Source organism: Barbus barbus (genome assembly GCF_936440315.1).
Source record: "Barbus barbus genome assembly, chromosome: 12".
NCBI lineage: Eukaryota > Metazoa > Chordata > Actinopteri > Cypriniformes > Cyprinidae > Barbus > Barbus barbus.
In genome coordinates, this window is record NC_136740.1 from 13,745,356 (window position 1) to 13,762,259 (window position 16,904).

General features: G+C 39.2%; 1 protein-coding gene across 2 annotated transcripts; it reads left to right on the plus strand.

Moving 5' to 3' along the window:
- Positions 1-1,391: 1,391 nt before the first annotated feature.
- On the plus strand, positions 1,392-16,510 carry LOC306877597 (uncharacterized protein). Of its 2 annotated transcripts, none has more exons than XM_079429451.1 (15): positions 1,392-1,684; positions 2,952-3,105; positions 7,179-7,235; positions 7,417-7,472; positions 8,069-8,135; positions 8,586-8,711; positions 9,888-10,066; positions 10,386-10,529; positions 10,668-10,972; positions 12,131-12,269; positions 12,757-13,194; positions 13,350-13,463; positions 13,963-14,100; positions 14,234-14,288; positions 14,490-16,510. In XM_079429451.1, exons 2-15 carry the CDS (start codon positions 3,051-3,053, stop codon positions 14,912-14,914), a joined length of 2,298 nt encoding a protein of 765 aa, XP_079285577.1. In that variant the 5' UTR covers positions 1,392-1,684; positions 2,952-3,050; the 3' UTR covers positions 14,915-16,510. The 2 variants fall into 2 exon arrangements, with proteins under 2 accessions (XP_079285577.1, XP_079285578.1); XM_079429452.1 differs by having other exon boundaries at positions 1,397-1,684; positions 10,389-10,529.
- Positions 16,511-16,904: the final 394 nt, after the last annotated feature.

Genomic DNA, 16,904 nt, shown 5'->3' on the forward strand with positions numbered 1-16,904 from the left:
TCAGTTAAGCTTCTCATGCTGTGACACAAAATGACACAAGCTAAATGAGAGAGACCAAGACGGACAGTAACAGGTGCTAATCACAGAGGGATTCCCGAAAGGGGGGCTTAATGGAAGCAAGGGTGATTACATCACTTTTCCCCCAATAGTACCTCATGGCATAAATTGCATGTGCGTCACACACAATAAGGGGATACACTTTTTCAATGCGGTCATTCACAACCTTCATGCTCATAATGGTTCCTATAGTTAAATTCAGTTACAAGGTTGAGACAATTAAAATGGCTAATACTGGCTTTACCAGCTGCTCAGTGCTGCCATGATCAGAATCCAACTTAATGTGTCTCTCTGTCTTCTTCCTGTCTGTCTCAGCCATGTTGTTGTGCACTCAACTTGTATCTTTTGTTTTGGACTGTTTTGCCTTTTTTTCCCTCTCTCTTGAATCTCTCTCTCACTCGCTGGCTGTCTCTGACCTGCTGATACAGCAGCACACACCAACCTGTCTGTCAAAGCCACCAAACAGGTGGTGCAGTACTGATCCCCACCTCCCCCCCGGCCCGCCGTCTCTTACTCATAGACAAATATATTTGCATGTTTGTGGATTTAAATTTAATTTGTTGGCTACCATGATATGTTTTAAATCATATAATTCTTTATAGATAAATGTAGAGAACTTTTAGAGGACATTTAAATGGAGAGTTCAATCAAAAATTTAAATTGTATCATTATTTACTCACCATCATGTTGTTCCAACCCTGTTGGAACATATTTTGACTGGGGTCCAAACAACACTGGATCCCACTGATTTTCATTATATGAACAAAAAGCACATTTTTATAAAATATGCGGAAAATCATAAAGGTTTGGAATGACGTGAGAGTGAGTAAATGATGGAATTTTAAAATTGGGTTAACTGTCCCTTTAAAACCTCATGTCTGCATCCCTGCCAACAATACATATTTATTTTTTCATGAATACATAGGATATATATATTTTTTTTTCTGTGCTAATGCATTCCTCACCTTAATAAAATCTCAACCACAATTCAAAACTTTGCGATAAAAAAAATGTAAATTTAAAATTGAAGGCAGTGAAATACAGTTCCTTTCTGCCCATTCCTTTCTGATACAGCAGCATGTTTGTAGGTTTTATACAGTACATAATGTGCCATTGAAGGTCACCAGCTTTTACAATCTTCTTCAGGTACCCATGGGGGAAGGTCTGGCCTTGTCACCCCTGAGAGAGAAAGAAGAGATAGGGGACACCGCAAGTTACCCACCCAGTTGTGTCACCCCCCCAATTAATCTATCAGCATGTGTGTGTGTGTGTGTGAGGGTTCTGAGGGGGCAGGGTGCTCTTTTGATAGCCCAACACAGTTGGCTCAACTCCTCGGTGTGGGGGTAGAGAGAGAGAGAGAGAACGAGGTGTACAGGGTGAATTCTGCGTGGAAGAAAAGAGGAAGAAACAGAGGGCCCTTTTCTCCCTAGATTCACCTGTGGAAGGGAATTAACAAACAGGCGAAAAAGAAGATAAGGAACAACCCTGTCATTGAGCATTGCTTTGGTTTAACGTGCATTAAGTTCTGCCCTCGTTCTCCACCTCAATCACAAGAATCTCTCTCTCTCTCCACTTTAATCTCTGTTCAACGCCACTCTGACAAAACTCGGGGGAGTTCAGTCTGACTGTGAGTATTCATTTACATTCATCCTATTGTGTTTATACATTTATCTGTGAATATATATGTTCTTTTGTGAAGGCATCTAGGTGCTTATGTCTGTAAAGACTCTGACACTAGAAGTTTTTGTGATCTTCATCTAAGGCCAATTTGTTGCTTCAGTACTTGTAGTCAGTGAGTGCAGTTCTGATTATCACTGAAGAGAGATGTACAGTGAATTTTTTTTGAAGTACTTGAAATCCAGCTCTAGGGCACATAAATAAAACCAATTATTTCTGTAACTCAAGCCTCTGTACATGCACCCACTCTCATCTGCTCCAACAGGCCACTTCATCCTTGGCTAGTTGACCAAAAATACCTCCCATGGGAATAGTTTAAAAAGATAGTTCATCCAAAAATGAAAACTATCATTATTTACTCACCCAAAAAGTAAACCCAAAAATGAAAATTGTCATCATTTACTCACCATCATGTCTTTCTTTTGTTGATCTTTGCAATGCAAGTAGATATTTTTAATGAAACCTGAGATTTATGTCCCTCCATTATCGATTTTTCAAGTCCATTCCACTTCAAGAAGCTCATAAAGACACTGTCAAAGTAATCTTTATGAATCAAATGAACTGAAGTCTTGTACATATGGGATGACATGAGGGAGAATTTTCATTTTTGGGTGAACTAACCCTTTAAAGCTTCAAAAAAGGGTTTGAAAGCTCTATAGAAGTGTTGCATATGTCTTCTAAAGCCATGTGATAGCTTTGTTTGTGCAACAGAACCAACCAAAATGGACCATTATTCAATCCACTGAGATGCTGAACTCTGATTCATGGACAACTCATTGTGAATCAATCTGGCTCAAAAGAATGTGTACTTCTCTCATAACCGTACCAAGGACTACTAGGGTGGACATTATTTTCTTGATTTACGGCTTCAAAAATGTTCTTTTTCTAACACAAACCGTAAAAATCATATGGCTTCAGAAGGCTTGGAATACAGTTTCAAGGGTATGGTGCTTCTGCTTCCTGTTTGTAGCTTGAAAGCTCTAGTCACTATTCATTGCATATAGAAAGAAGGAAATCTGTTATGTTTTATTAAGCAATGCTGTTTACTGCCTCTTAGAATAGCAGAATAGTGTTAGATTCTGATTCCTCCTGTTTCTGTCAGTCATACACAGACTACACCAGTTGCTTGTGTTCCTGTGTTTTTCCCTCACTGTCTTGATGGCAACTAGGATACTTTCAGGCCCGCTGTGACTCCCCTTTGCTTTCCTTTTCTTCAGGGAGAGGAAAGGGCATAAGAATCATCATAAGTATCTGCCCTGCAGGAGGAAGACGTATCTTTAAAGCCCCCACCCCTTCTTCCCTGCTGTCTCTCCATTATGACCTTGCTGGCGTCTGAGAGGTCACTGCTCATCCGCAATAAGTTTCGCTCAGGTAAGAACAAAGGAAGGATCACAAGGCTGTATTCAAGCTGGTTTTGAAAGCCCACATGTGTAGCTGTCTGTCCACTCTGGTTGGTTATGTGAGTTCTGATGATGCTTCTAGTGGCTGTTTTGATGATGGAGTCTGAAAATGTGTTGGAAACCTAGGTGGATGTAGCTGGACTTACCAAGCAGCTGGCATAAGATGAGGGTGGGCTTGTTTGAATACAAAGAATAAAACTGATCTATAGATGAAATGCAGTTTTATGTACTGTAACTATAAACTGTCACAACCAGTGTTGGGGGTAATGCATTACAAGTAGAGTTACATAATCAGATTGCTTTTTTAACGTAACTAGTAAAGTAACGCATTACTTATAACGTAATGCCAACGCTATCTCACGACCAATCCGTACGTATTTTGGCTAATTTGTACGAATTCGTACAACCTCACTTGTCTATACCCCAGTGACGGGTAGGTTTAGGGGCGGGGTTAAGTGTAGGTCATTCGTACAAATTCATACGAATTGGCAACTCGTAAAATACGTAAGATTTAACAAAAATCATATGAATTTGTATGAGTGAGGTCGTACGAATTCGTACAAATAGCCACCTCGTAAAATATGTACGAATTTCCATGAGATCGGGCTGGTAATGCAAGTTACTTTTATATTCCCAATTAGTCACTGACACATCTGTCCCTGTGTTGAGAGAATTTGGGAGGTACAGATGCCGAGGCACTTGTTTCAGGCTAAGGCTTTTTAATTTCACTTTTGGTGTGAAAGGGCCTGTACAGTTGCCAAAAATATAACTTTTAAATTTTTTTTGTTGATAAAAATAAGCAAGCCCAGCTCAGGTGACAAAAAGTAGCACAAAAGTAACTTTTAACTTTTAAGCAGTAATAAAGCAATTAGTTACTTTTTAAAGCATTATTTTAAAAGTAATTTTACCCAACACACCTTCAAAGACTTTGAAATTTCACACAACATTTTCAAGCAATCATTTAGTTTATCTTGACAAACCTTCATATTCTGTATAACAATATACTCATTGCAGTTATATGAATTTCAGTTAATTATCATTGGAATTAAATTCTCAAATGAATTCTGAGTGGCTGATATGGACCTCCAAATTTTACCAACCAACCCATCTTCATGAGGTTCCACGATCTCTCGCACTTCCCCATATTGTACAAAACTGGCCAGCAGTACAGTCCTCCCTGAAGGACATGTGGACAGTGGACAGATTGTCTTTGTTGGTTCCCATCTGTGGTTGGAACCCCTTCAAAAGTGTTGCCCTCTCTTCTTGGGTTCCCTATAAACATCCTGCTGGCAAGATTCTCAGACAAATGTCCAGCAGCCCTCTTTGGTAATGACAAGGCTCTGCCATTAAAAATGCATTGAATTGACACTTTTTAAACAATTTAGCTAGTATTCAAAAAAGGGACTGTCATTTTTAAAAGGAAGATCACATCCATGGACAGCAAGGAAATTGTAATGCAATCAAAACCTCATTCTGCTCAGGTACTGACCCTTAAATCAGCTGTGACCTTGGATAGGTTGTGTTGTGAGAGAGATGACTGGCTGTCTGACAAATCCATGGTGTAAACAGAGAGGAAATGAATAAAACTGAATTTGGAAAACAAAGTAACTTTTAAGATTTCTAACAAAATTTAAAGGTATTTTATTTCATTTGGGCATTAAATTAGTCTTTATGCCAAACAATTTATGAACATAAACAAAACCGAAGTAATTTGAAATGTTTTATTTATAGTGTGAGGATGAACATAGAGTAATTTGCCAAAATTACTCTATGTTATTTACAATTATTACATATCTAAGAACAATGTTTTTATTATTATTATTATTATTTCTTTACAGTCTACCAGGCGATTGATTGTAGTTTTTCATCATGTGTTGATTTTTTTGCAAGATATAATGTATCAGCTGTGGAGGGGTCTTGTTTTATTCTGTAGAGATTAATATGTAATTATGTTATAATGACCAGCATTTTACAAGAATACAGACTTTTTTGAAAATCAATAGACAATATATATACAAAAATATATATACCAAAATCTTACCCTCTGTTGTTTTCATTTCTAAACACTGAAGCTTTAATTTAATTAAAAATGTTATTTGATTGTTTTTTACTTAATATCACACTTAAAATGTTTCTACAAATCTGAAAGATATCAGTGAAATAGCTGTCCTGAGAAATAACCCTGGTCTCTGTTATTTTAGTTTTTTCTGTCTTTCAGGATTAAATGGAAAAACCTAATTGTAACACAATAAAATAACTACTTTTTAATAAAAAAAAACGCACAGATATTATTCAGGTTGTGAATCCAAAAGGCAAGCTGTAAAAATGAATAGTCAAAAACATTTCAAAGACATCAGTGATAATGTAAAACAAATGCATAAATTAGAAAAAGGGTACAAAACCATATCCAAGTGTCTGGATGTCTCAGGGGGCACTTTTGGCTCAATTATCAGGAAGTGGAGGCTTCAACACACCACAGACTCTGTCTAGAAAAGGTCAACCTCTAAACTTTCTGCACAAATAAGAAGGATACTTAGAGAAGCCACAGAGAAGCCAACAATAGCTTTGAAAGAGTTCAGTAGCTGAGAACGGAGTAAAATTGCACCAGTCAACCTCAATAGGAGGGCTGCTTAATGCAGAAAAATACTGCAAAAGGAACTGCTGAAAGATGCCAGGACTTATGCTAGGGTAGTACATACTTACCCCACATTACATATTAATGCTCTCATTTCTGCCCACAATAGCTTTACTCAATATCAAAATCCTGGGATCAAATATGCAGTTAACAGTTTGAGTGAAAAGTTGAATTTCAGAATGCTTTAGTATTTGGTTTGCTCTTCTTGCTTTTAGCAACATTTTAGTGTAAAAACCTGATGATCATGAACTCCAGCATAATTTGAGATTGATCCAAGAGCATCTTGAGCTTCAGAAGAACATCTGACCATCTGCGCAAAGCAGTTCACATAATCAGCGTCATAATATGCACAATATTTCTTAGTGATTTGACATAATAACTTTTCTTTGTTGTACATGTTTGGATTATATGTTGCATATGTTGGACATTTTCCTAGATTATACAGTGAATTTAAAAAACATTAAAATGTTAGGATATTTCTGGGAATATGCATGATTCATCATGAGGGAAGTATCATGAGACGTGGTAGCAATAAAAAGTTTCAAACATTGTCCAGAATAGTACAGAACAGCAAGGGATATAATAATTTAATTGAAAAATGTAAATAAACGTTGTTTTTAATATGTATTGATTTTTAGCCATTTTTAATAGTGATATAACAGATGGTACAGTAAGTAGAATATCATAAAACTTGAACTATCATTATGCATCTATGCCATTATGTTCAAAGCACACCAGTCATTGTCATTACTATAAATTACCTTGACACTCAGTGAATTTTTAATCCCAGTATTCTAACCTGATTTGGCTTGATGCCACTCCGCATGTCATTCTCTTCCAGAGTAAAGTAAAATCAGGAAGAATTTACTTAGCACGACTGACAGCGAGAGAGGGAGTGAAAGACAGAGAAAGAGAGAGCGAGAGCGAGCAAGAGAGCAGGACAGCTGGATGGGGGATGGGAAGGTGACAGAAATAGACATTCAGAGGGATAAATAGTTACCCCCTTTCCTCTCACGTCCACACTCAGATCTCAAAATTCAGCACAGAGGTGCATCATGGGACAAGCCACCATACCTCATGACTCCTCCCACATCTGACCTAGCTGTAATTCACCTGCTGGTTCAAGCATGTTTTTGTTTGTGAAGAAGTGTAGAACTTCTTTTATAATTGCCACAGTTTGCAGTGCCTGATTCATAACTAACTCATTTATGATGATTCGAGTGATGCAGTTTACTTGTAATATACTGGGCTTACAGTCATAAATTAAGCCATATGATTCACAGAGAAAACCTGCACTTTCCTTAAGGTGGGAAACTCAGGCTTGAGTTTTCTGCAATACAAAGACTGTGTATTTTAATAAAGTATTGTAAATATTGTTTTCGTTGCATAATAATATACCATTTTTTCAGTTCTGCAGTTGAGAATACAGAACCGCAGACAGCAGAATGAACTTAATGCAGAGTCTGGTGAGTCTGTGTGTGTGTGTTTATTTTGATTGTGCTTAGCCACAGGAAGTCATATTATATTTGATTCACACTTTTCAAACCAGCTGGATTGCTTTCTTTATGCATTTCAACTCTACATATTAGCTTTATAACAGCTTGTCTCCTCCTTTTTGTTTATTCTCCCGTTCGCTGTCCTTTATAGGTACAAAGGCCTCTGTCCCTGATAAAGTTGGGGAGAAAAAAGCCAGAAGTGGTTTGGTGAGCCATTATTTATCTGTGTCTGTGGAAAAGTAGCAAAATATAGAGCTAGCAGCAACCAAAACTAAATTAAACGTCTCCTTGAAACAGTTGAATAATTTGAGGGAGAAGTTCCTAACTAAAACGTACTACGGTTGGAATAGCTTCCTCGCTTGACACACTCCAGTAACAGTATGTGTGTGCCTTTGGTTTATATGAAAACAGACTGACGTGAAACAGGGTGCCAGTGTAGATAAGCAAACTACTCACTGATGCCAAAACAGTCTGATAACTGACACGAGTTGGTCTTCAACCTCTTTAGCATAATTTAATGTTTGTAATTACATGTCTAGTTACTGTCGCAAACTATTAGTATTATCCGTGAAATATTGTTAGCACAGTTAATTATGTTTAGTAAGACAGTAAACAGCAGCTGGTTCAAGATAATTACTGTCAGGAGGGAAAAATGTAGTCTTACAGGAGAATATTACCATCCAATTGTTTTTTTAGGAGCTTCACCTTTGTGCTATCTTTCAGTAACTATTCGAGAAATAAAGGTTTGCTGTATTTGTTGATATTTGCTGATGTTGATTTGACTGGGCTGTTTCTCAATGCAGTGTCAGACTGAAGATGGTGCCACTCAGAAGTCGCCCCCTAGTGGTCTGACTGCTCAAACTGCACCAGGTGATGTATCATCCATGGCCATTGAGAGTTTACTAATAGTTCCTGACCTTCAGTCATAAATGAATATCCCAATATCAGTACTGAACAGAGCTGTAAACTTAAAGCTGGAATGAGCGGTTTGTCCATTAGCCATTCACACATCCATCAGTCCCCATTCATCAAACAGCTCTTTGTGTTTGCAAGTCATTCAGCTGAAGGTCCTTCAGCACTTATGCACCTATTATCAGTAGCTTTCTGAATGTCTGAATTGGATTACCCCAACAACAGATTCTTTTGTGAAAAATCGTTCATATCTGTCTTTAAAATATCCCTCCTCTCCTCCTCTCTTATTATAAAGCAGAGCAATTGATCTGCCATTCACATTCCCCATCTTTCACTACTCATTTTGTTCTCTCTCTGATTCTCGTTTCTTGTTCTCACTTTTTCTTTCCGTATGTCTCTCACACACAGACAGGAGTTACAGCAGAGCTCACAGGCAAAAGAAGGCCCGTCTGGCTGAGGTTCTGAGTGAGAAAATCCAGAGTCAGCCTGGACCACTTGAACACTTGCAGAGGCATATTCTGCCTCTAGAGAACAGTGAGTCCTTGAAAATAACTGAAAACAATGCATCACAAATTCAGCATAAACTCAAGCTAAATATTTTATATTCATAGACGAACACACACATGCACACACGCACACACACACACACACACACACACAGACAAACAATCTCTTAAATTGTTATACTATATTTATTTATACTTTTTATATATATATATATATATATATATATATAGGGTCATATACATTCTTGCAATTGTAACATGGTTAACATGTTATTACAGTCAGTTGCTTTTTAAAGACAGAAAACTAAATAATGTTCGTAGAATTTACACAGTTATTGGGTTCAGCAATTTATGTGACACTGTGAATATGTGCATATGCAGTAAAGACACCAGACAGAGGTAAATGAACAGTAACAAACAGTCACAGTATATAAAACATACAAAAACAAAAAGTTGAATACTTTAGAGTAAAGGCTAAGATAGAAGGTTAATCAGTTAGCGATATGCTAAGCTTGTATGCTAAGTGGTTAGCTTGTAAACATAAGCTAATTAAAATAAAAATTTACTTTCACAATTTATAGCTTTGGGTTATATGTAACATAATTTAAAAGACATTGATGGTCATAATGACACAGTTCAGATGGCACACATCATAAAGTGATTTTGTAGGACTTTTAATAATGCAATAAATAAAAGAGCAATTAAAAGTTTTTTTCATTCCTATAACACTAATTATATTTGTTGGAACTGATAGCCTTGTCAGCAGTCTTCTGGCATGCAGTGTGGTTGTGTTTTGAGTGCCCAAGTTCGAATCCCGTCCCCTCTCTTCCTCCCACTTTTCTTAGAAACTTATTGATAATTCTCACAAGGTATCGATGTGTAAACATCGATGTAAACATCGATGATGGGTGGTGATGGCGCAGTGGATAAGACACATGCCTTTGATGTGAGAGACCAGGGTTCTCTCCACTGTGAGACACCAATGTGTCCCTGAGCAAGACACTTAACCCCCTAGTTGCTCCAGAGGCGTGCGACCTCTGACATATATAGAAATTGTAAGTCGCTTTGGATAAAAGCGTCAGCTAAATGAATAAATGTAAATGTAAACAAACCTTATATCACAGTTGCACATTTCCACATAAAGCAGCATTTAACTTAAAAACTGTTCAGAAAAGCTCACATTTCTCCATTTCCTTTGCCTCAGCTGCTTCATTGCCATCAGATGTCTTTGAAGATGACAACTCCTCTTCTGCCTCTGCATCTCCCGAGCAACTCGGGATGCACCAATCACCTGGCTTATCATCATCACCTGGGCAAGGAGGTGACCAATCGCTGAGTGATGCGTCATCTGTTGCTACGCCCATCAGCCCAAACAGTGTACAGGTATAAGAAGCATAAAACACCTACACAATATTAGATTAAATCAGTTGACCGTGTACTTTTTGCCTTGTATCATTTTCTTCAGTTTAAAAGAGTAGTCAGCAATATTGTGAACAATGTGGCAAAATATTTCTCTGTTTATATAAGCATTGCTACAAGCCAAACATAGCAGCACTGAGTCAGTCAATGATATGAGATTGAGTACCATCTCTTTCATGCTACTGGTGGTGCAGAAATTACACATTACACCTTTTCAGTCAGGTTAAAAAGCTGGAAAATGGTTGTTTCGAATTTTCACCACTATCAACTCATCTTTTCAAAGCAGTGTAGACTGGCATCGCTCCCGGCAACCGAGGGCATCAGCCAACCAATGACCATGACAGTAACAGGGTCAAACTCCATATCAACAAATGGGAGACCCAAAGGAATGAACATGCCCTCCCAGACACCACCACTGCTGCCAAAGGTATGCACTCACAGAGGTGTGAATAAATGATTTGAATAACTCCTTACCCCATTTCATTCCTCATTACTTCTCTCATCCACTTGCTCGTGTCATTTTTCCAAATTATATTGCTCACACTCTCTCATTGTATGCCTCAAGACAGCACAGCCTTCAGCTCCACCTTCTCATTCCATTCTGGGTGGGTCCTTAACTTCATCCCGCCCTCCGAGGCCACGAAAGCCTCGCGATTCAAAACCTAAAATGAGGAAGTTGAAATATCATCAGTACATTCCCCCAGATCAAAGGACTGGGACTGGAAGCGGAGCCGGAAATGCTTCACAAAAGAATAATAGCGGTCGGGCTCCGCCCACTGATTCCTCTCACTCCCACCTCTTGCAACAACAGCAAGTGTTCTTACAACTACAAATTCTTAACCAGCAACAACAGCTCCCTGTGACAAACAGGTAAACCTTCAAACAAAGCACTAATGAAGTAACCATGATTTGTACAACTAAGTCTGGGTTCATGTGTACAATTTTTACGGTTTTCAGATATTATCACATTGACATCTTAAGTAAAAGCCATGGCACATTGCGCAACATCATTCTTTTATGTCACATTGTGTGATGTGAAGGAAGGGGTATCCTTCTCAGTTGATCTCTCTTGGTACCCCCAGATGAGTGCCCACTTGATAGTTGGTGCCCATGGTACTGTGTAAACATTGCAGCCAAGAGCACTTTTGAAAGTTCAACAGCAGTCGCAACTATTATTGGAGGCTGAGATTTATCACAAAAGTTTACATGGCTGTCAGTGAATGTCACACAAATGGCGCGATTACACTACACAACTTTTATGATCAGAACAGATTTTAAAATATCACTTGCCAACTTTGTAAATGGCTACAGGAAAAAAAAATCTAGGCATCACTAAAATCTGAAGATTACACAGGTTGTTCTAACCACAACAACCTCACATTGAAACACATGCCTTCCCATTGCTAGTAGATGAATAACAGATGAGATGTAAACAAACATGGATGCAGAGAAGCAACTCTGTTGTCTGGATTACGAAAAATACAAGCCAAGCTCTTTTGGATGAGGTTGATGTGGTCAGTATGGCCTCAATAGACTGCAACAGGAGTTGGAGGTCAGTGCTATTAAAAATCTTTCTCAGGAGCCTTTTCTTAATAACACTCCAACATGTTTAATATCCACTGACTAGATGGCATCATAGTCTGATGGTAAAATATTAGAGTCTGTAACCATCATACACAATGTGAAATCAACTCTCAACACTTGAACTCCCAAAATCTCCAGGCTGGCTCTAATGCGAGGCAACTAGCACAGACTAACCTCAACTGCAAATCAAGTCAAAAGTCATGGCTACAGTTGCGTAGTGTAATCCAGTCCTGTGTGATGAAAGACTGATGGTTTTACACTATGATGATAAATCTTTTGCGATCATGAAATTTATCCCAGACAGCAAAATCATAGCTAAAATCGTACAGTGCAAACCTGGCTTTAGAGATGCTCCTCTGTGTTCTGAATGGTAAAAATCTACTTAAAGATAGTGTTATCCCAAAAGACTAATTTATATACTCATATTATACATCCAAACAATAGTGAGAACCATCTGAAGATTTCTGGAACTACGCCTCAAAGTTCCCCTCAATCTGGAACACCATCAACAAACCCCTCTACTCCTGATACAAGTCCTATACATCAGTCAGAGTTACTGCCCTTAAACCTTGATGACTTAACGGTAAGAATCTCACTCATGACTCACTCTAGATCCGGGGTGTCCAGTTCTACTCTTGGAGGTTTACTTTCCTGCAGACTTCAATTCCAACACACCTGCCTGTTATTTTTTAAGTAGGCTACATCCAAAACTTACTTGTTGCCTTAGCTGCCCTATCAGACAGTGACTTCGCAGGCAGCTTATGCATGTGAAGATACCTCCTAAAACTGAAAGCATTGCAGTAGAGAGGATGTCACAATAAATTTTATTCAGATGTGCCTTTTTGCCTTCCTACCTCCTTACTTTTCAGCTCTCAGACACAACCGTAATCCTGAACACCTTGATTACCTAGTTCAAGTGTGTTTGATTAGGGTAGGAGCTTAACTCTGCAGGACAGTGGCATTCCAGGAGTAGGGTTGGACACCCCTGCTTAAGATTATCTGGTTTTCATAAACTATTTGAAGGAACAAGATTTGTACAGAATAATGAATTTATTTCTTCTCCTTCTCAGGTGTCAGTTCTTCGGCAGCAGTTGCGTAAACGTGGACTCCCAGTTTCTGGCACTAAGCCTGCACTATTAGAGAGACTCCGTCCTTTCCAGATGCCTCGTCCCCCATTAACACCTGCGCCGCTTTGCCAACTAGGGGCCACGCTAGAGCCCTCCCACAATGCCAGACTCAACCAAATCCCTACCAGCTTAGACACCTCTGCCAACCCTGCACCAATGTACATCAACCCTTCTGGTTTAGCACAGCAAAGCCTAGGCAGTGATAATTACCTCACTTCTCCTTCTTCTGCTGGCTCCAGCCCCACCTTACATAGATCCTCCCCTCCAATACCCTCTGATACTACATGGAGGCCAGGCCAGGCAGTAGATGAACTCAGTGCGGAGCTGGAAATGAGAGAGAGGATGAGGAGCAGACCAAGAGAAGGAGCAAAGGACACTCAGGTCTGTTTGTATACTTGAATAAGAGGTGAATTATCTGGAATTTGTAGCATTTCCTAATATAGGCACTTTTTATTCTCTTTATTTGTGGTGGATATATTTATTTACAAGTGCTTTTAGCATTTAATGTTCTATTTCATTCCTTCTGTTTTCTCCAGCTGTGTGAAAGCTCCCTTCATCCGTTCCTGCAACAGGACACAGGATGCACCAGAGGGAAACCAGACACAGGTGGACAGGATCTGCTCTTTACGTACTGCGCTGGTGATGGAAAAGTATGTACTTTGAGTATTTAGTAAGACAGAGTTGGGACATAGTACCGCATTATTAAATTGCATCATGCTGTTTCAAGATATCTTATTGTTCAAGAATCTACGGGTGATATTAGACCACGCTGTTGAAAAAAAAAATGCATATGCTGGTTGGGTATGATTTGAAGCATGGCAGTTGGTTTGAGCTGGTTTATCTGGTACTTAGTTGGTCCTGAGCTGGTTATAAGCTGGTTTAAGCTGGTCATGTGCTGGTCCAAGGCAGGTCCTAAGCAACTAGCTCCTGCTTAGGACCAGCTCATAACCAGCTTATAACCAGCTCAGGACCAGTTTAAACCAGCTCATGACCAACTAAGGAGCAGTTTAAACCAGCTCAAGCTAGCAGCCATAATTCAACCAGCATATGCAGTTTTTTTCAACAGGGCAAATTCAACAACTCATATATATATTTCACCATTTCACATCATACAAGAAACTAATTCATTGTATCTATTCCTAATATTAGGTGAACTGCTGCCAGCTTTGTGATGTGATTGGTCAAGACTTCGATTTGCCCATGCAAATCACTGCCAGTCCAGCACAAGCATCACCCAGTGTCCGGAGTCTGGAAGAGGAACTACAGGAGGCCATTCAAAGAGTGCAGGTGAGTGTTTTTGAGTTTGTGTGCTGTCTGCTGTCTGACAATTATGTTATGCAGCTATTGATGTATTGATTGCTGTTCATCAACAACGAGCACTGAGCATTCGACTCCCTGTCCATTCTTTCTTTCACGTAAGATGGACCCTAGTCAATCCATAGATGACATTTTGGAGGAGACTATTGGTTGTTCAGGTGAGTGAAATTTGACTACTGGCGGCTGAAGCTTTTTAGGACAGAGGAAACAAATATATTGCTTACCAATGGCAAAAAATGTACTAAGATGACATTTTAGGTTGGCCAGACTACTGCTGCTCGCAGTTTGCAAATAGGTTATACCCGATTAACATTTCAAACACCATGAATTTACCATAAAATCATGTCTTTATCTTTCAGATAACTCTTCACTGATCACAGACATCCAGTCAGCCACTACCGTCCTTTCAGGCTCTTCCCCTGCCCCACAGCCTGACCAATCACAGTCCACCAAGCGCCAAAAAGACGACAACTTCTTGTCCTCTCCTCTGTGCTCTTCGCTTCTTTTAGAGCTTCCTCCCTCACCTAACAACGCTCCACCCCTCAGTTCAACCCCAGTTCCCCTTCCTCCTCCCCCCATTTGCACCACTCCACCATCTAGCTCACTGTCCAGGAAAAGAAGGTCAGAGGTTCCTGCTTTTGACCCCGCTGATTGGCTGGAGTCCTTGACCTCTGGCCTGCAACCGCTCACGCCCCCTGCCCCCCCATTTCTAGAGAGTGATTTTGGCCTTGACTCAGACCTGAACGTCAACAGAGTCCTCAGCCTGATGGTGGAGCAATGGTGAGGAAGGGGGTGTAGTGTGTGTCTGTATGTGCGTATGGCTAATTGGATGCATGATTGGAAATTAATCACCTTTCAAATCGTGTACCCTCAAGAGAAGACCCCATTTCATCCCTTCATTCGTTCCTCTGTTTTCACATCCATTCATCTCTGTCAACTGATGTGACCAAACAGATCTGACTGGTGTTGACTGCTAACCTCTACTCCACGCAATGTCGAGAGAAAGAGGAAAATGGAAAAAGAGATATGCTTTGGTAACTCATACAGAAAGATCCACAAAGAGCATGTGCACATATGCCACACTTTCACGATGACTTGTATTTTTATAAAAGCTTAAAAAGTGAAAAAAGAATATATTATACAAAAAAAGTGGGCTTCCCCATTGATTTGTCTCTTGCTTCAATGCCAGACAAACTGTCAGCATGTGGCAAGTGTGTTAAGCAGTGGGAGCTTCAACAATCTGTGTGTATTTGCAGGGAAGTGTATGCGCTCCCTGTGTGTGTGAGCATGCTTCTCTTGGCTGCTTTATCGGCGTGTGTGTGTTTGTGTTGGCGCATACACGCTTGCCAGCATGTTCTGTATCTACAATTTCAATGCACCATAAATGAGGTGCCTAAAGCATTCAAATACACTTGTTTCTGTTTATACTGGTGTCCATTTTTCCATTTAGTATCGAGTTATGTTATGCTTTGTCTGGACTAGTGCATCATGGGACTGATGTTCACCCAAAAGCATTGGCCCAACAACAGATCCTCTGAAGATTTTTGGGTAGAAAAACTCATGCTACCTTTAGGCACCAATATAGTACAAAATAATGCTGGTCTGAGGCCAGTATGCGCCTTCAGCGGGATTGAAACCATAAATTAGGTTGGGACCTGAGGAGAAAATGTGTTTTAAAAAAGCCTAACATAATTAAATCAGAAAATCTAAAGGCTTTTGAGCTGATTGATCAGCCTTCCCAGAAAACACTGTGTAAAGTTAAAGAAGTCATCTTTCAACCGCTACTCTTTAAATTTTCTTAATGGGACCCATATAACATCGTCTACCATTGTTGTTTACAGACATTTCACCTTTTGACTGGCCATTGCTTTTATGCATTTCTCTGGGCAACGCAGTACATTACTCAGTGCAATATGCTTCCAAGAAAGGGCACAGGAAAACAACACATTTAAATGTCCAAAGAAAGTGAAACATGAACTCTTCATTGTGTCCCAGTCTTATATGTAAAAGTGTATGTGTAAAAAGGACAATGTGTTTGATAATCAAATATTTTGCCCTGAGTTCAGTATGCAGACAGGTGCTGGACAATCACAGCATTTGTGCAGCTGGACTTTGTTCTCAAATGAGTTTTTTTATGTAACCCTAAAAATCACAACTATTGTTTCTAAGCCACATGACCAACAAAAAACAAACATATTAAGTATTTGATCTGATATATTTATTGAGTAATTTATTAAAACTCTGTCAACTATCCATGTACAAGTCATATAGTAAACTTAAAATAGTGTAATTAAAGTCTTAATTGATTTACCACCTGTGTTTGTTTCATTGTTTGTTTGTTTTTAAACAGTAAAAGCATTTGAAAGGGATAGTTCATCCCAAAATGAAAATTGTGTCATTAATTACTCACTCTTATGTCATTCTAAACTCATAAAACCTTCATTCATCTTTGGAACACAAATTAAGATATTTGTGATGAATCTGCGTGACCCTGCATAGACAGCAGTGCAACTGACGCGTTCCAAGGCCCAGAAAGGTTGTAAGGACATCATTAAAATAGTTCATATGACATAAGTGGTTCAACCGTAATTTTATGAAGCTGCGAGAATACTTTTTGTGCACAAAGAAAGGCTCACTGCATCAACAGAAGCACACGCATGCGTTGTGGTATTCTCCTGAACACGAGGTGCAGACTGACACGTAAGAGAAGAAATTGTTCAATAAAGTCGTTTTTTTTTTCTTTGCACACAAAAATTATTCTCGTAGCTTCATAA